Source organism: Colobus angolensis, unplaced genomic scaffold (genome assembly GCF_000951035.1).
Source record: "Colobus angolensis palliatus isolate OR3802 unplaced genomic scaffold, Cang.pa_1.0 Scaffold102, whole genome shotgun sequence".
Lineage (NCBI taxonomy): Eukaryota > Metazoa > Chordata > Mammalia > Primates > Cercopithecidae > Colobus > Colobus angolensis.
The window spans coordinates 7,050,899-7,077,137 of NW_012111142.1; the positions used below are offsets into that span (position 1 = coordinate 7,050,899).

General features: G+C 37.4%; 1 protein-coding gene across 1 annotated transcript in view; it reads left to right on the forward strand.

Moving 5' to 3' along the window:
- Positions 1–5,466: 5,466 nt before the first annotated feature.
- MYSM1 (Myb-like, SWIRM and MPN domains 1) overlaps positions 5,467–26,239 on the forward strand; it is a 40,607-nt gene continuing 19,834 nt past the window's right edge. The window contains exons 1-9 of the mRNA XM_011941327.1: positions 5,467–5,574; positions 9,408–9,486; positions 11,376–11,446; positions 13,584–13,661; positions 13,752–13,775; positions 14,910–14,988; positions 18,702–18,800; positions 20,784–21,544; positions 25,970–26,100. Of these exons, the coding sequence (XP_011796717.1) occupies positions 5,507–5,574; positions 9,408–9,486; positions 11,376–11,446; positions 13,584–13,661; positions 13,752–13,775; positions 14,910–14,988; positions 18,702–18,800; positions 20,784–21,544; positions 25,970–26,100 (1,390 nt within the window). The 5' untranslated portion in view covers positions 5,467–5,506. The remainder of the gene's footprint in view (positions 5,575–9,407; positions 9,487–11,375; positions 11,447–13,583; positions 13,662–13,751; positions 13,776–14,909; positions 14,989–18,701; positions 18,801–20,783; positions 21,545–25,969; positions 26,101–26,239) is intronic.

Consider the following 26,239-nt stretch of genomic DNA (forward strand, 5'->3'; position numbering starts at 1 on the left):
CCCAGCTAATTTTTGTATTTTTAGTAGAGACAGGGTTTCACCATATTGACCAGGATGGTCTCGATCTCTTGACCTCATGATCCGCCAGCCTTGTCCTCCCAAAGTGCTGGGGTTGCAGGCGTCAGCCACGGTGCCTGGTTACCTTTTTTTCTCTGGTAAGGTTTTCTCTTTGTTACTGGTTTTGAGAATTTGATTATGATAGGCCATAGTACGGTTTTCTTTGTTTTTATTTTTTTCCTGCTTGGGGTTCCTTAAGTTTTCAGGATCTGTGAATTTATAGTTTTCCTCAAATTTGAAAATTTTTTCAGTCATTTCTTCAAACATATTTCCTGACCTCCCCACCCTCTGCTTTTCAGAGACTCCAACTGCATATATACTAGGAAGCCTGAATTTATCCTATAGCTCAATGATTCTCTGTTTATTTTTAATATTCTTTATTTCTCCATGCGTTTAATTTTGGCTTGCTAATTTTGTTATGTGTTCAAGTTCACGAATCCTTTCTTCTACAATGTCTAACCTGCCATTAATCCCATCCAGTGTATTTTCATCTCAGGCATTGTAGTTTTCATGTCTAGAAGAACAATTTCATTCTTTTTGTATTTTCCATGTCTCTATTTAACTTTTTGAACATATAGAATACAGTTATAGTAAGTATTTTAGGATGGGTGAGGTGGTTTATGCCTGTAATCCCAGCACTTTGGGAGCCTGAGGCAGGCGATCACCTGAGGTCAGGAGTTCAAGACCAGTGAAACCCCACCTCTACTAAAAGTATAAAAATTAGCTGGGCGTGGTGGTGGGCACCTATAATCCCAGCTACTCCAGAGGCTGAGGTAGGAGAATTGCTTGAATCTCGGAATCAGAGGTTTCAGTGAGCCAAGATCACGCCACTGCACTCCAGCCTGGGCGACAGAGTGAGACTCCATCTAAAAAACAACAACAACAAAAAAAACTGTCTTAATGTCCCAGTGTAGTAATTCTAACATCTGTGCCACTACTAGGTGGGTTTCAGTGGATTTTTTTCCCCTCATTATGGGTCATATTTTCCTACTTCTTTGCATGTCTGGTAATGGGATGCCAGGCATTGTGAATTTTACCTTGTTTAGTGCTAGCTCTTTTTGTATTCCTATAAATATCCTTGTACTTTTAGGAGAAGAGGTGTATGCAGTGAGGTTACCAGGAAATAATTTGATCCTTTTAGGTCTTACCTTTAAGATTTGTTCCGCAGTGCCAGAACAGTGCTTCACCCAGAGCTAAGCATCCTCCACTACTTGGGCGATACCTTTGTGAACTCAACATACCTGAGACAAGTCTCAATCAATTTAGAAGATTTATATTGCTGAGTTTAAGGATGCACCCATGACACAGCCTCAGGATGTCCTGACAACATGTGCCCAAGGTGGTTGGGGTACAGCTTGCTTTTATACATTTAGGGAGACAGGAGACATCAATCAATATGTGTCTGGAAGTTGGGACAGCGGTGGTGGGGTAGAGGGCTTCCAGGTCTTAGGTAGATAAGAAATAAAACGTTGCGTTCTTTTGAATGAGCTCAATTCCCACTTTTAAATGAGCTCAGCCTCTCACTGAATACACAGTTTAGACTGGCTCAGCGAATCTGCATTTTTACATAGACAGGCTCAGTGAACCTGCATTTTTACATTAACAATAGGGCAGCGGAAGCAGTCAGGTATGCATTTGTCTCAGGTGAGCAGAGGGTGACTTTCTGTCCCACCTGTGAAGATGAGCTATCAATTTACATTGCCAAGGTGAAATTCAACAGAACTGTTTTGGATAAAGATCTTGAGGTCCACAAGGAATTTCCTTGTGGGCAAATTGTGAAGGAGATATGTAGCTTTTTTTTTTTCTAATATTTGCAGCTATCTTATTTAGGAATAAAGTGGGAGGCAGGTTTGCTTGCCATAGTTTCCAGCTTGACTTTTCCCTGGGCTTAGTGATTTTGGGGTCCTGAGGTTTATTTTCCTTTCATACCCTTCAGATTGTCTACCTGAATCATGAGGATTTTTCAGTCTGGCCAGTGGGAATAGATACTATTCCTGGCTCTGTGTGAGTGCCCAGCATTGCACTATGCCCTCTAGTATTTTTCCATTGCTTCTTTCTCTAGGTTAGAAACAGGGGTTTTTATTTTGTATTCCCCAAGGTCTAAAGTGGTACTTTCAAATTTTGACTGACCCATGTTTTCCTCAGAAGTACAATAAAGGAAAGTGTTCATTCTGAGCTAAGTGCCCCTCTTCCAAGATCCCACAGCAGTTTGTAGGTTCTCCATCATGAAGCTTATTATTATGATTATTACTATTTTAGCAGACATCTGTAGCAGACAGACATGGAGCTTGTTACATTGTTGTGGAATTTTTTTTTTTTTTTTTTTTAAGACAGGGTTTCACTCTTGCCCATGCTAGAGAGCAGTACTTCTTAGGCTCAAGTGATCTGTTTTATTTCATTTTGTTTGTAGAAACAGGGTCTCACTATGCTGCTCAGGCTGGTCTTAAATTCCTGAGCTCAAGCAATCCTCCCACCTCAGCCTTCCAAAGTGTTGAGATTGTAGGAATAAGCCACAGTGCCCAGCCTGACATTGCACATTTGATTGACTTTATGAGGGCAGAGACTGAGTCAATCTCATTCAGTGCATCAGTACCAAGCAGAGTAGGAATGCTACAAGTTTAATGAAACACTAATTCTGAATTATTCATTCTGCTTTCAGACTCCTTGGTGAGAAATGAATCTTTCGACAAGTCCCAGGGTTGCAGGGTTATGGGGAATTTTAAACAGTAGACCAGGCCTCTGGAGTTCATCTGCATGTGAGCTCATAGCTCTATCCTGTTGGAAGGAGTTAGATCTAGACCCTTACGAGCCATTTTCACATAAAACCAATGGACCCAGTGCATGGTGTGGAGTGTGTACGGGAAAGCTTTATGCCAGTGTCTCTGTTCAGGTGGGTTTTGAGACGAATTGGGCAAATCTGAATTCTGTACAGGCCTTTCCTTCCACATGTATTTTAATGCCTACTGATACCTGGCACTGGACCAGAAGCATCTTTGCTTCTGCATTGCCAGAGATGCTGTTCACATGGTATTCTGCATTATGCTCTAGAAAGCACCATTCTCATTTGATATGATGTATATCCAGACAGCCCTGCCAGGGTCCCCATCCCTGCCTGCTGTGTAAAATCAGTGAAAAGCATATCCACTTTACATTTGTTTTGATGATTTAGCCCATTACGTCTTTTTAAGAAACCCTAACCCTGCTCTAAGTTAAATTTAACAGACATCTTCAAGTGCCTACTCTGTGCCAGGCATGGTGTTACCAGATGGACTGGTTACTGGATAAGCCCACTGATAACAGAAGTAACACACTCATGGTGGCCTGAGAATGGGCCCTAGCAGTGTTTGGTTTCTGAAGTGGGCACTCCCTCTTTACAATTCTTTCTCTCCATCATTTGCCATCATATTCAGAGTACAGCCTGAGAACAAAGGTGAGATGGGACAAATTGGGAAAAGTGTGAGAAGTGAGGTCATTTAATTCATTCATTCATTCATTCATTCATTAATTCATTCATTCATTCATTCATTCCTCTGTTCAATATTTATTGAGCATCTGCTATGTGTCATACACTATGCTGAATATTGGTAGTGGAAGGACTAGCAGACGTGGTCTTTGTCCTTAAGAAATTCACAGTCCAGGGCGGGAGGCAGACGAATGAAAAATTACAAGGTGTGAGTGATAGATGCTAAGGCAGGGGAATGCAGAAGGGCAGAATCTAATTTTTTAATTAATCTAATAATTTCTTTTTTTTTCTTTTTTTTGAGACGGAGTCTCGCTCTGTCACCCAGGCTGGCATGCAATGGCGTGATCTCAGCTCACTGCAACCTCCTCCGCCTCCCCAGTTCAAGCGATTCTCGTGCCTCAGCCTTCTGAGTATCTGGGACTACAGGCGCCCGCCACCACGCCCAGCTAATTTTTGTATTTTTAGTAGAAACGGGTTTTCACCATGTTGGTCTGGATGGTCTCGAACTCCTGACCTTGTGATCCGCCCTCCCAGGCCTCCCAAAGTGCTGGCCGTCAGTATCTACTTTCTTTTTTTTCTTTCTTTTTTTTTTTTTTTTTTGAGACGGAGTCTCGCTCTGTCACCCAGGCTGGCATGCAATGGCGTGATCTCAGCTCACTGCAACCTCCTCCGCCTCCCCAGTTCAAGCGATTCTCGTGCCTCAGCCTTCTGAGTATCTGGGACTACAGGCGCCCGCCACCACGCCCAGCTAATTTTTGTATTTTTAGTAGAAACGGGGTTTCACCGTGTTAGCCAGGATGGTCTCGATCTCCTGACCTCGTGATCCGCCCATCTCGGCCTCCCAAAGTGCTGGGATTACAGGCTTGAGCCACCGCGCCCGGCCAATCTACTTTCTTGAGAAACTTTAAACTAGACAGAAGTGGGGTTTATCCTCCAATTTCTAACAACGTGATTTCCACATGGTGAGCACTCAGTAGAGTCAACAAAGCCTGGATTCTGTTCCTAGCTGTCTTTGAAGCTACGTGTCCTTGGACAGTCATTTCAGCTTTCCAGGCCTCAGTTACCTCACCTGTAACGTATAATTGGTGATATTAGCTCTGCCTACCTCACTGGAATACTGTAAGGATTAATGGTCATGAGCGTGATTTTTAAATTGCAAAGACATCTACAAAATAAATTACACAATCATAAGTTATATTCTTAAATATCTGTTGAATTTTAAAATAAAAGTTGTTCAGCACTTAGGTGAAATGCTGAACGACTTCACATATGGGCTGCACGACCCTTTTCTTTAAAAAACAGAGACAGAGACTTAAATAACCAGCGAGTATGCAACCTTCACAGTTCACAAAGCAGGTCTGGCTTGACTTTTTCATCAGCCCAGAAAGATGTTGCTGTTATCCCCATTTTATCAATGAGAGCAGTGAGATCCCAAAGAATTTGTGCAAGAGCGGAAGCTCTTAAAAGCCTAGGCGGGCCCGGGCGCGGTGGCTCATGCCTATAATCCCAGCACTTTGGGAGGCCGAGGCGGGCGGATCACCTGAGGTCGGGAGTACGAGACCAGCTGGGCAACATGGTGTAACCCCGTATCTACTAAAAATACAAAAATTAGCCGGGCTGGTGGCCCGTAATCCCAGCTACTTGGGAGGCTGAGGCAGGAGAATCGTTTGAACCTGGGAGGCGGAGGTTGCAGTGAGCCGAGATCGCGCCACTGCACCCCAGCCTGGGCAAAAAGAGTGAAACTCCGTCTCAGAAAAAAAAAAAAGCTCAGGCGTAAGCCACTTCCCAAGGTCTCTACATGTCAACAAATTAGAAAAGACGAAGCCCCAGGCCTCTGGGGGTGCCTTTGCTCTGGAAACCCCGCCTCCCGACACGGGAGGGGCTGGACGACACTTCAACCCCGCCCCGTGACGCGTTAGGCCCTGCCCCCGGACCATCTTCGTCTCGCGGGATCTCTCGGGAAGATAGACGGGGTCAGGTCCCATCATGGCGGCTGAAGAGGCTGATGTGGATATCGAAGGGGACGTGGTAGCGGCGGCGGGGGCACAGCCAGGGTGAGGCTTACAGACCGGGTCTCTCTGGGGCGGAAAGGGGACTGGATTCAAGGAGAGGGCCCTGGGAAAACTGCAGGTCCGGCAAGGGGAAAGGGAACAGAAGACTATCGCCTGGACCAGGGTCTCCTGTGGGCCTGGGACGCGCCGCGCCCGCCGGCTTGTCCCTTGCCCAGCGGGCAGAGGGGTTACCGGGAGCTCAGGTACTCCTGTGTCGCTTTCACCTTTTGCCGGATGCTGTGAGGGCACCGATTTCGCCTACCACATTGCGTTTGTTTTACATTTAGATTCCTTCTTCCGTTCCCTCCTTTTCAGGATCTGTTCGACTGTGAACTAGAACAAGAGCGGCTACGGACGAGACCTGAGCACAGGGACTCTTACTCTGTGGCTAGCTAGCCGTGTGACCTTGGGCGAGTCGTTTCATCCCTTCCACATGGGGATAGTTGTAAAACTTCTGAGAGGCAGCTTCACTTAAAGGGGCCAGGTTTTAGAGTTGGACAGTTGCGGGTTTTCCTTCTGCATTTGCTCGCCCTACCAGTTAATAGCAATGTGACCTTGGGCAAGATACTTAACTTGTCTGAGCCTCAGGCTGCTCATATTTAAACTGAGAGTCAGGAATCAGAAAACCTGAGTTCTAAAGTCAACCAGCTATGTCTATAATTGTGTACAATTTCCTTAGAACTGTATTAGCTTGAACCATATGAAATTGCCAATATTTAGACCATTTTTGTTCTATAAAGTGGCAATTTCATGTAGTTCAGCTTAATAGCAGGGCCTCTGTGAACTGGGGAGAAGTACTAACCCAGCGCTTGAGGTACTAACATAGTGTGTTTAGAAGTGTATCATTAACTCTGAAGCCCTGTAAAGACATGAGGGGTAATTAAACTCATATGGTCATTGTCCCTCAAAGCTTTGCAGATAAGTAAGGAGCCCTTAATAACAATACTTGTTGACATTCATGTAGTGTTTAAATCTTCACCAAGTGCTTTTGCATGCTTGATTTAATTTACTTTTCACAACAAGTTAATGAAATAGGTTGGCAGGGATACTTATCTGCAGTCTAGAAAGAAATGGGCTGGCCTTGGAAACACTAAAGATTGATCACCTGAGGGCATTGGCTGTATGCTTCTTCCATAGATTTATCTTAATTTTTCTGATTGTGTTTTATTTTTCCCCCTTTTCTTTTTCTTCCCATTTTAGTTGAGGCCTAGGTCTACTCACCAGTAGCACTCGTGGTAACAAGCAGGATTACAAAGGTTATTGGTTCCTGGTGATGGTTACAACCATTGTCTTATACAATCCCAAGGAGTATCATTAATATTATATTCTGGTAAATAGTGCCCAGTGGTGTTGGAGCTCCAACCATATGGAATTTAGTGTAATGGTACTCTCTGAAGTATGTAGTTACAGTTGATAGCATCTGTGAAACCCTTGAGGATTAATTTAATAGACACTTGTAAACACTTGGTAAGTGCTAGATGTCAAAGTTAGAAGGTGGCATTGAAACTTTTTGGTTTCTCTTCTACTTCTACCATTCTTTCTCATCCTTCTTTTCTTAATGTTCTTTACATCCTGGTGTTGCAAGGAGTTTTCTCATCGGACTTTTATTCACTGACCACACAGTCCTTCTCAAGACTTCAACTTCTCTTTGTTAGGTTGAATGATACGAAGTTTTACCAGTGTTCAACCATTTTTGACTTGCCAGCTGATGTTTCCCAAATCTGTTACCAACCCAGATCTCTCTCTTAAGTGACAGATCCATTTATCCAGTTCTCTGAATCTATCTGTACTTGGATGTCCCACAGGCACCTCAGTTTCACCTTTTAAGTTTTCCCCACCAAATCTGCCTCTTCACTGTACCCTAGTTTAGTAAATGTCACCTACACACACCCAGTCACCCAAAGCACAGACCTAAACTTCATCATTCCTTACTTCCCTCCTTCTACTCCTCTACCCTATCAGTTATTTAGGGCTGTTGATTCTGTCTAAATATCTTCACAACTGTATTCACTTCTTCCTATTCTCACTGTCCCATAGCTGTAAGTTATTGTCACCTTCCTCTAGTATTTTTATAATCTCTCCCTCTTAACTGCTCCTTGTCTCCTTGACCCCCTTCTGTTCTATTCTGAAGTTAGAGTAATCTTTCTTACATCCAAATCAGATCATGTTATTCTCTTCACTCCCCAGTTGGTTTTTTGATAAAAATCCTCGTTTTTTAACTTCCAGAGATCTGACTGATGCACGCCCCACCTACCTTGTTCATTCAGTCCAACAAATATTGATTATTTTCTAAATGCCATGCACTGATACATAACAGTGTATCAGAACTAAGTCTGTGCTCTCATAGAACTAACATTCTTGTTAGATGACATAAACAGCAGTCTTATACGTATGTCAGATGGAGATGGGTGGAGAAAGATAAAGGAGGGAAGGTGAGTGGTTTGTCAGCTTTATCTTTTACATTTATCCAGGAAAATTATGTAAGATTGGAAGCTACAGGACCTCAGAGGCAGTATGAATATACTAGAAGGACTGGATTTGGAAAGTGGGAGAAACAACAGAATTGGGGCAGATTAAATGGGAGTTGTGAAGAAAAAAGAGCAGGCTTGGATTTCTGGCTTGGATAACTAGGGAGATGGTAGTGCCACTGAGTGAGATGGTGAACAATGGAAGAGTAGCAGATTTGGGAGGAAAGGTGATTTCAAGCTTTAAACATGCTAATATGTGGTAATCAGGCAGATATCCAGAAGTAGCTACCAGAGTATGAGTGTTGCTGATTCTTCTTATTGAGGAATAAAAAGATTTCTACAGTGAACTTGAAATAGTGGTTCTACTTTCTGAACTCTTGGCAGACCTAGTTATTTGAGCAAAGGTTTCCTTGAGCTAATACAAGTCTCAGAATCCTTTATTTAGCCTTCCTAGTAGTCTCTTCCAGGTCATAGTTGGCATTTAAGTTTAAGCCTCTTTGCCATCAACAATTGAGAGAAATGATTGCTTTTAGAGAATAGTTCATTAGCCCCACAATTTATTATAACTACTGCCTAATTAAAGATTCAAATTGATAAGCCTGTTGAAAGGTTTTTGCAGTCTTAGAGATGGAAAATTCTTACCACTAGACTAGGTCTAGAAAAAGTCAATAAGCAAAATATTAAATTTGTATCATGGATTGAGCCCCCGAAAACTTACTCAGCCTTTTCAAATATGGGGTAAACAATGTAACTTTAAAGAGTTCTTATGAGGCTAATGAAAAGAGTGAGATAATTAACAAAGTTTGATCTCTCGTGGATGTTGAAAAGCCTCCAATCAAATTAATTTTTTAAATTTTATGAGTTGTTATTAAAACCACGTTTTTCTTATCTATTCACTGTACTGTCCTTTGAGTATTTTCTGTTTTGTTTCTGTCATCTAGTTTTTTTTTTTTTTTCCATTTTATGGGTGGTGCTATTGATGGTAGTTTTTATAATTTAGATACAGCTAAAAGGTTTAATCACAAAGTTGAATTCCTGTATACCATGAGTACTGGTACTAATCAACTGAAACTGCATTGTTGGTTCATAGTCACAGAGCACGTTGCGATTGCTGCTTTGGGGTATTGTTTTCCTCATGAGATTGTTTATTCTTGAGAACCAAAAGAAGTGAGCAGTCAGACTTGATGTTTCACAATTGAGATGGGGTAGCTTAGCACTACCATGTATTTCACAGGCCAAAGAGGTAGAGCAGGCATTTCCACGATGTTAAATCTGTTTGTTACTACCTGCCGGCTTCTGTGCTGTGTGAGTTACATTCATTAACCAGTATGATTTTCACTTATATACTCATTTTCTTAATTATTACAGAAGTGACAAAAATACAGCATCAGTTTTACAAAAGGATCACTATCTTGATTCATCTTGGAGAACAGAGAATGGCCTTATTGTAAGTATTTTATAAAAATATCAGGTGCATTAAGCTGTTATTTATTGCCTAGAGTGCTGCTTTTTTTTTTTTTAAACTTAGTGCCAGTTCTCAACTATCACAGATGTAATATTTTTCTTTTTTAGAAATTTAGAATTTTTCTTACTTTAGAAATAGAAACCTCTTCTTTTGACATTGAAAAATGGCCTGTTGAGGAACAGGTTTGGAGCCCGCTAGATTTAGGTACAGATCCTTGCTGTACCACTTCTCAAATTTGTGAACTTCAGTTTCTTTACACCTAAAAATGTGGTAGGTGGGCAAGGTGGCTCCTGCCTGTAATCCCAGTGCTTTGAGAAACCAAGGCAGGAGAATTCCTTGAGCCCAGGAGTTTGAGATTGCAGTGAACTCTGATTGTGCCGCTGCTCTCCAACCTCGGCAACAGAGTGAGACCCGGTCTCAAAGAGAAAAAAAAAAGTGGGATTATCACAGGGCTTATTTCTTCATGTAGTAATTACTTATTGAGTACTTATTGTGTGCCTGTCAGTAGGTCAGGCTTGGAGAATATGACTATAATGAAGACAGACATGTTCCTGCTCCCAAGAAGCTTATATTCTAAAAGGGAGTTAGATAATAAACAGGCAGACAGACTAGTAATAGATTTTAAAGGAAATAAGCAAGATGCTGACTGAGAGTACCAGAGTGGGAAACCTAGTTTAGATTTAACGGTCAGTGTGGGAATCCCAGAGGAGGTGAGATTTAAGTTGAAATTGATGGGAAAAGGGGAGATACGTGAACAGTTAAAATAAAAAATTCTAGGCAGAAGGAACAGCAACTACAGAAGCTCTGGTTGAAGGCCAGTGTCTAGAATATGGTGGGAAAGGGAGGAGTGGCAGCATGTGGCAAAGTTGGAGAGGCAGGCTAGAGTTCTGTCATGCAGGACTTATGAGTCAGATTATGCTAAAGGGTTTACGTTTTGTTTTAAAGGAACTGGGATATCATTGAAACATTTCATATAGATTTAATAGAGATTAGCAATATATTTTTATAAAATTAATTTTGGGTACTGTGGTAAAGACTGGAGGGAAGTAAGAGTGAAGTTAAAGGTACCAGTTAGGAAACATTCACAGTAATTGAAGCAAGATTTGATGATTGGGACTTGGCCTGAGGTAGTAGCAGAAGAGATAGAATAGATGGATTTGAATTATATTTTGGAAGTAGAACTGGTTGATAGATTGGATATGGGCACCAAAGGAAAAGGAAAGAATCCACAGTGATTCCTGAATTTCTACATGGAATAATTTAGTGAGCAACGGTGCCTTTTGTAGAGCTGGGAATGCAGAGGGAGAAGCAGGTGGAGATAAGTAATGATGAGTTCTGTTTTAGATATGTTGAGTTCTAGAAGACAGTTAGATATCCAAGTAGAAATATTGGATGGGCTGTTGGATATTATGGTCTAGAGGTTGAAGAAGGGATATGAGCTGAAAATATTTAACCTGGAGCATTGAAAATGAGTAAGATCATGGAGATTGTAACTGAGGAAAAAGAGTTATTGGCGAGTTTTGGAAAGAGGTTAAGTGTCTAACAGAGAGCATCTGATGCCTAACAAATGATTCCTTTTTTGGATGGCGATTATTACCTCATCTTGGGCAGGAACATGAGTCTGGGAATCCAAGAGACTCGGGTGTAAAGTCTCTGCTCTTCCACTTAAAATGCGAGTAGTGCTAAGGTTGCTCCGGTAAAGTATTAATGCCTATCTCAGTGTTACTGTGGTAATCAAAAATATGTCTGTGTGCTCAGTAAATGGTGGCTGTCATTTGTAATCATTGTCTCATGTATTTTTCTTTAACAAAACAGAAGATAATTTCAAAAAGCAATAAATAAAAAGAAAAATATATTCTCCTTTTTAATAGCCTTGGACCTTGGATAACACCATCAGTGAAGAGAACAGAGCTGTTATTGAGAAAATGCTGTTGGAAGAAGAGTATCCTTTAATGATGATGAGGAAAGTACAGGTTTCAGGGTGAAAAATCTATAAATGCAAAAATTACAAGAGGCCACTGTTTACTAGATGGATTTTATTCAGCCCCAGACTGCTATTATATAATATCATGTTGCCTGTGTATGCAAAAAGCAGCATTTTATTCCTTGGGTTCTGTTTTACTGCTACATCTGAGATCTGATTGCATATTTTGAGTTTCTGTCACTAGCCAACTGTTTATGATATATGAATATTGAGTAGAAATGATAGAATATTTAAGTCACTTTGAACCTTAAGTCCAAGCTTGCATTTTTAAAGTTATATAAGCTGAAACCCAGAGATGTTAATTTGTCCAAGGACACAGAGTTGGTACATGTAAAAGTTCTTCTCACTTCATAATTTACAGGTGTTATGTGGGAGGAATCTAAATAAAAAACACAAAACAAATACTATAGAATGAAGATTTTTTTCCCCTACATTTGTGGATCCTTATTTATAGCTCAGTTTTCGTACACTTAAAAGGAGAGGATTGAACAAAATGATTTCTCATTTTATGATTTATAAAGATAGCTAGTCATAGTCTAATAAGTAGTGGTTTATTAACCTCTCTCATCTTCATTTTATGGATTTCTCCTCACTAAGCCAGAATTTCTCTGTTCCCACTGTTTGCACTTATTGACATGTTGATTTCAGAGTGTCTCTGTACCTTTAATTATCATAGGTTAACCCCATTTAGACTTTCTTATTCTCTAATTCTCCCTAGACATTGCAGTTGTAGCCTAGATTATTGCTCTTCAGAGAAAGTCACATATAATTTAAAATTTTCCAATATCCTCATTTAACACAAAGGAAATTAATTTTAATAATATATATTATATAACCTAAAATATTTTAAATATTCTCATTTTAACATTTAAGATAAAATCATGAGATAATTTTACATTCTTTGTTTTGTGCTAAGTCTTTGAAATCCACCGTGTTTTTGTTTTGTTTTGTTTGTTTTGTTTTTTGAGACAGAGTCTTGCCCTGTAACCCAGGCTGGAGTGCAATGGCGCGATCTTGGCTTACTGAACCTCTGCCTCCGTGGTTCAAGCAATTCTCCTGCCTCAGCCTCCCGAGTAGCTGGGATTATGGGCGCACACCACCACACCTGGCTATTTTCTTGTATCTTTAGTAGAGATGGGGTTTCACCATGTTGGCCAGGCTGGTCTCGAACTCCTGACCTCGTGATCCACCTGCGTCGGCCTCCCAAAGTGCTGGGATTACAGGTGTGAGCTTTAGCGCCCAGCCAAAATCCACTATGTTTTATACTTAGAGTACATCCTGGTTCATGCAAATAGTGTTTCCACTGTTTGCTCAGAAGTCACACGTGTGATTGGGGGCCACTGTGCAAGTGTAGATAAAACACTTAAGTAGTCAGTGGTTCACTTCTAGATACAGAAACAAATAATGAGAGTATCTTTGTTCTCAGCACCTGTGCCTAGCATAGTACCTGACATATACAGTATACAGCCATTAAATACTTGTTAAGTGAAGAATATCTCAGGCTAATCTTAAAGTATTTAATCAGACTAGTTTTAAGAACTTTAAGAGGGAAGTTCCCTGGTAGATTTGATCTAAATGTTTACTATTTTTATTAAGGTAGAGAAGATCCTTAGATTCTTTTCTGTAGGCTTTAGAAATGTGAAAAATTATTCCAAAATTGCCTTGGACAACCAACCAAATTTATCTTTTACATTCTCCATATGTTTTGGAAGAAAATATTTAAACCAGGGTGTCCAATCTTTTGGCTTCCCTGGACCACACTGGAAGAAGAATTTTCTTGGGCCCCACATAAAGTACACTAGCGATAGCTGATGAGCTAAAAAAAAAAAAACACAAAATAATCTCATAATATTTAAAGAAAGTTTACGAATCTCTATTGGGCCACATTCGAACATTCTGTTCTGGGCCACATGTAGCCTGCAGGCAGAGGGTTGGACAAGCTTGATTCAAATGTGGAGGCTGTTCTTCTTGTAGTCACTTCTAATTGGGAAGACAAGGGAACTATTAATATTTATGTAGCACACCTTTTGTATAAGTGATGTAAAAATTACATGACTGTAATATTGTTTAAAAAGTTTCCTTAATAATTACACAGATATTATTTATCTAAAAAATCACTACCGGAAAAAGTCTGGCTTGATCAAAAGGAAGATGATAAAAAATACATGAAGAGGTAAAATCAATTTATATTATTTCTAAAAGTCTGGATGGTATTTTTAGAAACCTCACACGCTTCCCTGTTTTCTTTTTTCATGTGATGCAGTCTGCAGAAAACAGCAAAAATCATGTATGTACTTATATTTTATATTTCTAAATCTGTTTTCATTAGTTAAAAATTATGGAAGAATTTTTTTTTTTTTTAATTATAGTTGGCCTGTGGAAAAGCCCTCTTGACCTTGGGTTATACAAAAACATAAAGTAGATATAAAAACAGGTTTTTTTATAAAGATGTTGGAATGGCACAAGTATAATTTTATCATGTTATTTATTTGCCAGAATTTCTTTTATGGCCCTACATAGGCAGTTCTATCATATTGTCAAAAATATGTTTGTCTAGGGATTTATGGGGAAATTTTGAGAAGCTGTTATGTAATATATTGGAATTGACTTGATTTCTTTTATTCTGTCAGTTAATTTTCACTTATTTTCAACAAAATTTTCATTTGGATTTGTGAGTTTCAAAAATTATCTGGAGAAATTAACTATTTTAAAAATATCCTTTACCTATAATTGAAAAAATGTTATTTAGCGTTTATGAATTTGGAAGATTATGGTCCCTTAAAGAGTGGGTTTACATATTTGCAATTGCCCAAGAGGTTGAGTACTGAGCAGCCTTTTGCTTTTGTATTTTGCTGAATAAACAACAAAATGAAATTAACAAAAGGATTAATGGCTTGCTTAAATTAAATTAGTGAGCTTCATCAGTTTTATTTTCAATTCCTTGAGATAATGAATTTTAAAAACAATAAATATAATGCTGTAGTTTTTGACTTCTTTCCTATCTTAATATTTACATGGATTTACATGAAAGAACTAAAGAGAGTATTTGTGAAACCGATTTAAACTCTTACATGCCTTTCAGGATCTGGGAATGTATTAACACCTGCTGCTTTGTATCCAGTCTAAGGGAGCCTATTTGTTTGTTATCACATTGACTTCCTTTAATGTCTTTTAGTGTTATCCTCACTCAGACCCAAGGATTATGTCTTTTGGGGCTCCCATCATCCTGAGCTAGAGACACGTGACAGGGTAAATCTCTGCCCCAGGTAGAGGCTGTAGCCTTCTTGTTTTGTTTGTTTATTTTTAATTCCTAGACTCAAAGTATTGAATTTAGCCCATGGCAATCTATAACCTTTAGTTACATAAATAAGGAATGTTCCATTTCAGAAATTTTTTTTGCAATTCCTTTTTTTCCCCTCAGGGTACATTCTCCTACAAAACCAGCCAGTTACTCAGTAAAGTGGACGATAGAAGAAAAAGAGCTGTTTGAACAAGGGCTGGTAAATAGAGCAATTTTAAATTTTTAGTAAAATAATTCTAGAAGCAAATATTGGTAAAGTTATAAGGTTAAATTAATTTATAGAGACCTGAATTTTCTTTTTAATTACAATTTTAACACCTTTAGTTCTTCTGTAGTTAGAGTAATGATGTTTATAGTGTAGTGCAAGAGAATTCCTTTTAACTTAGATCTAAGGTAGTAAAATACTAAAATAGATTTAGATCTGTAGTTTTCATTCTTTTGGTATTATCAAAATCCAAGAAATTGAGGTATATCTGTATACATGACACCAACTACCTGGATTAAAAGGCAGAATTATTTAGTAGTCTCTTTTTTTTGAAACAAAACAAAAACTTATATATTTGACACTGTTGGGGGTGATCAGCTGAGTTTTTATTCAAATTCGGCATTGTATACACTGTCTAAATATTTCAGCGACTGTAAATGAAGACCAGAAACTTTTTTGTGTGTGAATGTCTATTACGTTGAAATCTATTTAAATGTTCACAAGTTGCATAATGCAAAAGATATGTATTCTGGTTTCTAATTCTGAAAATACCCCTTAATATGAAGAAAGTTAAAAAAAAATACTATCGAGATTAGTTTATATCTTTTCCTTTAAGGTGCATGTTACCTAGTAGTGTTCTAAGTAATTTTGAAATTATGTGTATTTATACATTACATATATAGAATATTTGTATATATTAAATTTATGTATGCTAATTGAAGTATCATTAACATTTCTACAGATGATAAGAATAAAATGTTTGTATTTGTATTTTAGTCAACACCATGACATCTATATACTGTATGATATTCTTATATAAATATATAAACGATCTTGAGGTTTTTATCTCTTTAAGTCTTTTTCCTATACCAATGATTTTTTTTATATTGATATTTCAGTCTGTTGTGTGATTATCATTTATATGATCTAACTTTAATTAATCATTTATTTAAGATTCCTGACAACTTTGGTGTTTTGCCTCTTATCAAAGAGCAGATACATAATGTTAGGTTTTAAAGGGAAGGTGAGGGTTAAAGAAAGGACACACACACACACACACAGAAGAAGGGCAGCTCAACAGCAAATACAGGCTTTATGTCCAGCATAAAACCTACAGAAGTGGGGGACCAACCTAATGCCAGAGCCCGCTGCTGCTTATAGCCTGGGGCGATTTATAGGTGTGGGCAGAAGAGGTCTGGGCAGCAGGATATTGATAAGATGTTCCCGTCATGAGGCAGTTCTGGCCTTTGTTCCGGCAGGATGTCATCATGGTGTTCCGGGTGTTTTTTGGACCTTTGTCGAGCAAGATAGGATAGGGGCGTTTCTTTAGTTGGGCCTTTGTTTGTCTTGTGGTCAGGTGGTTAGGCAGGATATTTCTCATGGCCTGAACACCTGTGAAATGTTTCACTTTGACAAAGGTCTGCAAAATAGCAGGGAGCTTACAACATGGTGCAGTTTGTGCTAACACATACATACATACATATGCAAACAGATTGAATTTAAGGTTCATTTTTAGGTTGTTGTTTTTTTGTTGGTGGTACTTATGGGGACTACATTTGCATGGTTTAAAATTCAAAAGGTTCCTAAAGTTATAGGGTATTAAGTCTTCTCACACTCATCTTAGCCTTCAGTTCTCTTTGCCTGGGGTAAGCAGTGTCTTCTTTGTGTTTTCCTTCAGAGATATTTGTCCATATATAAGTAAATATGTATTTATTTATATAGCGATATAGAGACCTCTGTCTGTTTACATTAAGGGAGATTTTAAACTTGGAATGTTTGCGTACACAACAAGCATGGAATTATTGGTTGTATTCTCAGCTTTTTTTTAACACATTGATAAAGTTTGTTTACAGACTGAATTCTCTCAGGCTTGGGAGTAGGGAATTGGGTGGTACTGAATGATGAAGAAAGGCTTTTTTCCTTCCCTTTTTTGGGCATGGGACTCTCCCTTTGCTCTATTTTGAAACTGGTGAATTTTTCTTTGCTCCTTCTTTTTTTACCTTTGTTTTTTTTTTTTTTAAAGAAACAGGGTCTCGCTATGCTGCCCAGGCTTTGAACTCCTGAGTTCAGGTGATCCTCTTGCCTCAGTCTCCTAAGTAGCTAGGACCACAGACACGGGCCACCGTGCCTGGCTTCTTTACTCCTCTTGTTCATGTTCTTTCCCCAGTTTTTCTAGTACCCAAGTCCCTACTCTTCTACTAATCATACCTTAATCCAGATCTGTCCTGTCTCCACAAATGCTTCATGCTACCTACAAGTGTTATCTATTTGTCTTCATCCCACAATAAAGATAAGTAGTTCTTCAGTAAATTGATCTCAGCTAGGTGTTAAGAGCAATTTTAAATAATTACTTTATATTTACTAATAATTTTCAGAAGTTCTTTAAGAAATTGTCCAAATGTCATGTTTTCTAATGAATATCAGAAATTTACTTAAATTAAGGTTTATCATTTGGGCCAGATCTTTGAAAATGATTTGCTGCTGTAAGGCATGACTGCCTGGGCTGTAAATCTGACCCTAGGGTCAACTTTCCTAAGTTGTGGCTAGTTTTTTGTTTTTCGTAGTTTTAAGAATTCTAAAAATTTAGTATTATTGAGCTACCTTAGGAAGTAGAGAATATCCTAAGTTGGGGATATAGCAAAGAGGCTTTACGTATTAAATTATAGTTAGACTTGATACCCAACAACCCCTTTTAGCTGTCAAATTATGTGTTGCTTTCTGTACTTGAGAACACTCAGGAGCTCCCTCACGTTCTCGTTTTTTTCCCTCCACAGCTTCAGTGTTATGAGGTACACAGCCTTTGACACCAAGGTGTGGGAGGTGTCAGAAGACATTAGTTGGAGGGTAGGCAACATAGTGAGACCCCATCTCTACAAAAAATAAAAAATTAGCCAGGCAAGGTGGTGCATACCTGTAGTCCCAGCTACTGGAAAGGCTAAGGTGGGAGGATTGCTTAAGCCCAGGAGGTTGAGGCTGCATGAGCCGTGATCACACCACTGCACTCAGCCTGGGCAACAGAGTGAGACCCTGTCTCAAAAATGAAATAAAAACCGACAAAGACATTAACAGGGAAAACCAGAATTTATTAATGTGTGCAACATATACACATGCAAGAGAAACTCTGATGAGTAATGAAACGGGTAGTTAGAACTTTGGAGCTTATAGCATCTTAACAAAGAAGACATTTGTTGCAGGACTTCCTCATTTGTGATTTAGTCTTTTAGGTCAGTTCACTGTGATACCTGACAGAGTAAAATCTGCTGCAAGATACCTAATGGATATTGCAAAATAGGGAATCTGGGTTAAAAAAAAGTGTTGAAATGAGCACAGAACATGTTCAGTCGATCATATAAATGGAAAATGTAACCTATCCCCCTTTCAGGCACTTACTTATTTTAAAAAGTTATTTTAGATTTGGAACATCATAACTTACAATATGAATTCATACAGTTAGGTGATATCTTCATTTAGATAGGTGTTCTTTTTAAAAAGTAGTTTCTAAATCATTTCCATCAGTTTTCAGTAGTTCAGATTCCAAAAGAAGAATATAGGCTTTGATTTTAAGAGCATAGTCTATATAAAAGACTTTATTATGTGCTTCAGAAAATAAAGATATATGTTTTTTAATTTTTATTTTTTAATGTGGTAGGTGCTTGGACTATTCATAAGTAAATCAAAAGCAATTTTTTTCAATTTTAATAATACAGGCTACATTTGGCCGAAGATGGACCAAAATTTCGAAGCTAATTGGAAGCCGCACTGTTTTACAAGTGAAGAGCTATGCAAGACAGTATTTTAAAAATAAGGTAAGCAGAATATCAATATCCTAGTTAATAATGATAATATTTAGAAAAAACAAAGTAAACAGAAGTATTTCTTTCATTCAGGCATTAAGGTCTTACTGTTAAAAGTTTTTAAAGTATTTTATACCTACATAGTACTATACAAAACCTCAGAACATATCTCAGTGTTTTGAGTATTGCCATTAAATAGATATCATGTTACTCTATTTAATTTTATAAAGTTAAATGGACAAAATAGTAATTGCTCAGAAATATCCTATAAAGCAAATCATATTTCAAAGAGAAAACCTTAGAGATCTTAATGTTTCCTCTAGAAAATAACTTTTCCTTTTGAAATATTTGCATTGTAGAAACTTTTAGGAATTATTGGAGCTTAGAGGAGGTAATTGCTATCCTGATTCTAAAATCTGTTAAATAGCAATGAAAGTTTTACAGTTGTTATGAAGAATTGTCTGAAACTTTAATAAACTGCGGTGTTAAGAAAGGTTTGTGATCTGGTTCCTTAATGTTTCATGTAATTTGTGCTATATGCAACCATGTCGTTTTGATATTTATGTTTTTAATATATCCTCTTTGAAGCCTAGGAACATAATTATATAAAATTGGTGAGTGTCTTGAGTGAAATTTGATATTATCTTTTCATGTAGATAATGAGTTCTACCCCGTATATAAGATTTGTTTCAGTGTTATCTAGACATAGGTGGTAACTAATGGAATGGATTCATCATACATCGATTGTATGCTCCATTTTTCAACCAGACAGAAGCATTTTCAAGGCAGCTCACCAAGGTTTAGTTAATACCTCAGAACAGAATAAAGCTTAACTTGGTTATTCTTACGCTTAGGCTTCCAAGATACATGCTGTGTATCTTGGAGTGCCAGTTTCACTCAAAGACCTGGGGTAGAAGGATACATTTTTCATGTTGTAACAGAGATTAGTGTATTAATGAAATCAGTGCAAAATTTCATCTGAATTTTTAAAATTATAGACAGGATACTTAAACAGCAGGGATGTGAAAAGCTGTTTCAGGCAGTATGTCCAAATCTCTTTTTCCCTCCTGCTACCCTTTTATTCTCTACATAATAAGCCAGTTAACCTCAAATATTTAATCCTGGAATTCCATTGCACTACAGGATCTATAAGTAACCACTTTCTGAGAGCTGTCATAGCCCCTATGTATGTTAGTCATTTATAAGACTTTGTAAAAACTTTGTATATAAGGATTTTATTTCATGTTATATTTGCTCATTCACTTTCATTATCTTCTTTTGTTGTTGTTACATTACCAGATATTTATATCTGTAATAGCAGGTATGGGAGATAATTTTATGGCTTAAAATATAATCTCTTTTTTTTTCAAGTATCACATTAAAATATCATCTCTATATTATAAGCTCATTAAATAAGCCTGCAAAAGACAGTTTGTTTCTGTTGTCCCTTGTTTAAATGAAAGGTAGTTTTAATGTACTCAGTGAAGATGTCAGATTAAGGATTATTTTAGCATTGTAAGAAACAATCAGCTACGGTATCAGATATTCTGAGAAATAAGCCTTTAAAAATATTTCAATATATTGTACAATACCTTAGTATGATAGTTAGTTGGTTTATTCCATATGGTTGATCTGAGCCAGGCTGCTGTTTTCAACTTAATATTGAAAAATAAGTAGTAGTTAAATATAGGTCATGATTATTTGATTAATACAAATCTCCAGACCCATGAATTAGTTATATAGTTATAGAAATTTTAAATAGTGATCCTTTACATTTGAAATGCAGTTATAGTCTCCAGTCATACCACCCTGAATACACCCGATCTTGTCTAAAATGCAGTTGTAAACCCTTTAAAGAAAAGCACATTAAAGGTATAATGTACCATTTACACGTACTCGGTTTAATAACACTGTATTTATCCTTTTAGTGTGTGTGCCAGTGATTAAATTTTTAAATCTTAATATTATGGGGATTTTATTTTGATATTTAATAAGGTCAAATGCGGTCTGGAGAAAGAAACACCCAATCAGAAGAACGGCCATAATCTTCAAGTTAAAAATGAAGATAAAGGGACAGAGGCATGGACACCATCATGTTTAAGGGGACGTGCTGATCCCAATTTGAATGCTGTAAAAATTGAAAAGTTATCTGATGATGAAGAAGTAGACATCACAGATGAGGTGGACGAGTTGTCTTCTCAAACACCCCAAAATAATTCTAGCAGTGATCTCTTGTTAGACTTTCCTAATAGTAAAATGCATGAAACCAATCAAGAATTTATTGCTTCTGACAGCCAGGAAGCTCTCTTTTCCAAGCCTTCCAGGGACTGTCTTCAAAATGAAAAGCAAGATGAAACACTTTCAAGCTCAGAAATTACACTGTGGACTGAGAAACAGAGCAACAGTGACAAAAAATCAATCGAATTAAATGACCAGAAATTTAATGAATTGATTAAAAACTGCAGCAAGCAAGATGGAAGGGGAATAATAGTTGATGCCAGGCAGTTGCCTTCTCCAGAGCCTTGTGAAATTCAGAAAGATTTGAATGATAATGGAATGCTTTTTCATTCTTCTTGCCAAATGGTAGAGGAAAGCCATGAGGAAGAAGAGCTTAAGCCACCAGAACAGGAAATAGAAATAGATAGAAGTATCATTCAAGAAGAAGAAAAACAAGCAATTCCTGAGTTTTTTGAGGGGCGCCAAGCTAAAACACCAGAACGCTATTTGAAAATTAGAAATTACATTTTGGATCAATGGTAAGAAAGAATTACATTTTATATGTTGTTTTAAAACCTGATATTCTGAAGTATTTTAATTAGGCCTATACAGAATTTAGAATTTTGCTAGTAAATCTAGAGATCGCTATAGTAGGGAAGATTTAAGATTTCTCGTAATGAACAAAAAGCTTTGGTAAACATTATCACCTATAACTCTTATAACCCATCTTTTTGCCTATTCATTAGATTGTGGGCCTGGAATAAAAGGGATAGATGATTGCTTTTTGAAGCAGTCTCCTAGGACAGTGTTAGGAAGATATAGAGAGAACACCACTGCATGGGAAAAGGGAAATAATTCTTTCTGGTTTATCATGTGCTTTGAGTACAAAAAAAGAAAACTTTGATGACAGCAATAGTATTAAATGTGGCCAGATTGCAGAAACATTTCTCCTAAATAGTGATCTTAAGTGCTTTTAACTTTGAACTGGTGGCAATAATGTGCTATTAATTTCTTCATCCAGCTTTATCAGGATACAGTTTTCTGATAGTTGAAGCTTATTCTCTAAATTGTCAGTACTATTTATTTGAATTATTTAATGAGGGGTAGGGAACAAACCTCAAAATGTCCCACCTTATTAGCCTAATTTGAATTTTTTAAAATAGCTTAATTAAACCATCATTAAACATTTATAATTGCTGGCTGGGCACGGTGGCTCATTCCCGTAATCCCAGCAGTTTGGGAGGCTGAGGCAGGCAGATCACTTGAGGTCAGGAGTTTGAGACCAGCCTGGCCAACGTGGTGAAACCCTGTCTCTTCTAAAAAAAAATATATATATATATATGTATGTATGCCGGGCATCGTGGCAGGTGCCTGTAATCCCAGTTACTCAGGATGCTGAGACAGGAGAATCTCTTGAACCTGGGAGGCAGAGGTTACAGTGAGCCAAGATCGTGCCACTGCACTCCATCCTGGGCGACAGAGTGAGACTTCATCTCAAAAAAAAAAAAAAAAATCATAATTGCTAATACTGTTTCAGAAGCTATCAGATTGTATAGGGCCATCTTTACAGAGAGCTTCCTAGTTCCTTGAGCAGGAATTCTGCTTTGTCCCTTGTTCTCTTTTGTATCAAAAGCCTTCCTGTCCTACTGCGGTAAGTTTCTGCTATAACCTAGAAGGGTTACCAAAGGAGAACAACTTGCTATAATAAATCAGTAACCTTCATTTTACCCACACAACATAAGTCTTTGGTTTTTAAAGAGGGCTGTGTTCTAAAAGGAGGAGGTTTGTTCTTTTTCTTGACTCTTAGTTATCTTACAGATGGTGGAGGTGCGGAAAGTACAACATGTGGGTCAGTGTGGCATCATAGTATAAAGAATGCTTGTAAGGAACAACTCCTGACTTTACGTAGTGCTTTACAGTTTTTAAAGAGCTTTCCTACATCATCTTACTTGATTTTTTGAAACAATTCTGTAAAATATGCAGATGGTATTATGTTGATTTGCTAGAGAATGATTCTGAGATCAGGAGAGGTTTAGGGACCTGCCTTTGATTATACAACCAGTTATTGACACATGAAGGACTTCAGTCTTCATGTGTCTGCAAATCACTCTTTTATTCTACATGGCCTCATTCACACTATTGACAAAGACTAGTTAAATTAGATTTCTATTGGCATCTACTTTTGTTTTTGGAAATAAGAGGGCAAATGGCCAAAATTTAAGGACCTTGAAGTAATAACTAACTCAAAAATGTCCATATTGGCCAGAAGCAGTGACTCACAACTTTCATCCACGTACTTTTGGAGGCTGAGACAGGATTACTTGAGGCCAGGAGTTCGAGACTAGTTTGGGCAACATAGCAAGACCCTGTCTCTACAAAAAGTTTTAAAAAACTTATGCGCGGTGTTGTGCGCCTGTAGTCCTAGCTACTCAGGAGGCTGAAGCAGAAGAATCACCTGAGCCCAGGAGTTCGAGGCTGCATTGATCTGGGATCATGCCACTGTACACTAGCCTGGGCAACAGAGCAAGATCTTGTCTCTTAAAAATGTCCATATGAATGATCACGGTATTCTTGTTACTTTAATCAAATTCTATATTTGTTACTTTGAATTTTGAATTCCAAATGAGGCAGATTAATTTATATAGGTACTATAAATTATATGGCAGTAGTTTCCTAAGTCTTTTGCCTTGGTTCATGAAACTGGTTAGGTATTGCTGTTTCATTATGGTTATTTAGCAGAACATTGTGAAAGCAAAAAATGTGTTGAACAGGAACTCACATTTGTTCAGAAATAGAAGAGAGTGACTGGTTAGGCACTGGAGGTGGTGTTTAAAAAAAAAAATAGAAGAGTTAAAGTTTTAAAATAAGAAGAAGCCTGCCAGATTTGTTTATAGATAAAGATCCTTTTCATAAAAGCAGATGCAGTTGATTCCCTGGTTAGGGGAATATTTTTATTAAAATAGTAACCGGTACCATTACTGAATGCCTCCCGAATACCATGTACTATATTTAAATCATCTCCAATCTTTTTGACAACCTCGTTCTCACTTTATAGATAAGAAAAATGAGGTTCACAGAGGATAAAAAAACTTGTTACAGGTCACACTAGGTAAAGGGGATGTTGGAGTCTGCAGTCTTGACTCATTATTTTCACACTTACATCTCATGGCCTTGACCCTGACTTTTCACTCTGCCTTGGATGTTCTTCCCCCATATTTTGGCAAGTGTTGCTTTCTTGTCTCGTTGAAGTGTGGGCAAGGGAAATTAGAGGCTTATCTAAAATATCTCACATATCTCCTCGGTTTCATTCTCTTGCTCTGTATTTTATTTTCTTCATAGAACTTATTACTACCAAAAATACTACATTTTTATTTGTATACTGTCTCTTCTCCCCTCAACCCCCATGATAATGCAGACAACATGAGGGCAGATATTTATCTGTTTTAAGAATCTAGTTCTTAAACAATGCTCAGAATATAGAAGGTACTCTTATTTGTTAGGGGGAAAAGATTGAACATATGAACCATCATTATTCCATGAACAGATATTTTTAGAGTCCTTACCATTTGTTCAGCACTGCTAGATTACTGAGTTCTGTTTAAAGCCTTTTACTTTGAGTAGTCTTCAGTTAGCTCAGTCTAGTTTTTTTCAGACTCCTTTGGTTTCTTGGTAGCCATACTCTTGCCTGCTTTATTGCCTTCATTTGTACAATTTTGTTTCCTTTTCTTGCAAGACACACTGAAATCTCAACGTTTCTATGAAGTTGTGATACACTCCCACATCACAAATTATTTTTACCCTCTATTCTGCTTAGTGAGGCCTACCCTAAACACCCTATCTGTCTAAAGTAGTCTATGCCTGTTTGTCCCAGTCTGTCCCCTTGACCTTCTTACTTAGCCCTGTTGCTACCTGAAAGTGTAATATATATTGTTCATTGATTATTGACAGTCCCTCCCTTTAGAATGTAAGATCTGTAAGGTTAGAAATTTTACGTTGTTTATCTGTGTATCTCTAGTGCTTAGAACAATATATTTATGGAATAAAATAATGATCACATGAGAAATACCCATGTTATATGAGATACCTGAATACCTAAATTTATAGTATCTATACTTAAATCCTGATTCTTTCCCTTCCTTAAGTAAGTGCTTTACTCTGACCCTCTTGTTTCCTTATTTCCAAAATGAGAATAATATATTAAAATCTACCTTATGTCGTCATAAAGATTAAGGATGTGTAACTCAGCACAGTAATCTGGCATAAGCACTCAGTAATTCGTTTCTACTAAGTTTTTTATTACTCTAATTTTATATTGTACCATCTAGCAAGGTACATTAAGTATATTCAATAAATACATGTTTTATTATATAAACCTCTTGTTTCTTTCATAATCTTTGGGAGTTTCTTGATTCCCCTTTGGAATCCCTTATAGTGTCTGTTTCTGTTTTCCACTGAGAGCAAGCACTTAATATCTGTTGTCATCATAATTAAAAACAAATATAAAACGTTTAAACATTTATAAGATAGCTGATAATTGAAAGACGCTGTTAAGCAAAATAAGGGTAGATGAACCTAAATAATGTATTACAAATTGGAAACATCTAATACTAAATCTTTTCTATATATTATCAAAATGCTCTTTGTATTTAAAGATTCAGTTTGTAACTGTACATAAATAAATTTCTGACTTCAAGGTCCTGGGATAACTGGAATCTATGAATTTAACATTGGGGAAGAAATATTGCTTGTAAAAAATTACACTAATAAGTTACTGTATTATTTAAGGATATTTTATTTCAGAAAAAAAGTACATGGGTATTATGTATTAGTACTGTATTTGTTACACATTTGTACATTGAAAGGGGTTAAAATGTAAAGATATTTCAATATTTAAAGTTTTCCCTAGAAATCTTTTTTCACGTTTTTATTTATCCGAAATAATTGTACTTCCATCTCTTAATTAGGGAGATATGCAAACCGAAATACTTAAATAAGACCTCAGTACGTCCTGGCCTGAAGAACTGTGGGGATGTTAATTGTATTGGACGGATTCATACATACCTCGAATTGATAGGAGCAATCAATTTTGGATGTGGTAAAAATAAAAACCCAACATCTTTTACTTGATATTTTTTATCCTTACAGCACCTATTCATTTCTGTGATGGTTAGCATTCAAGTAGTTCTAGGTATATAGAATTCAGAGATGCTTTAACATTATGAAATAAATGTTTT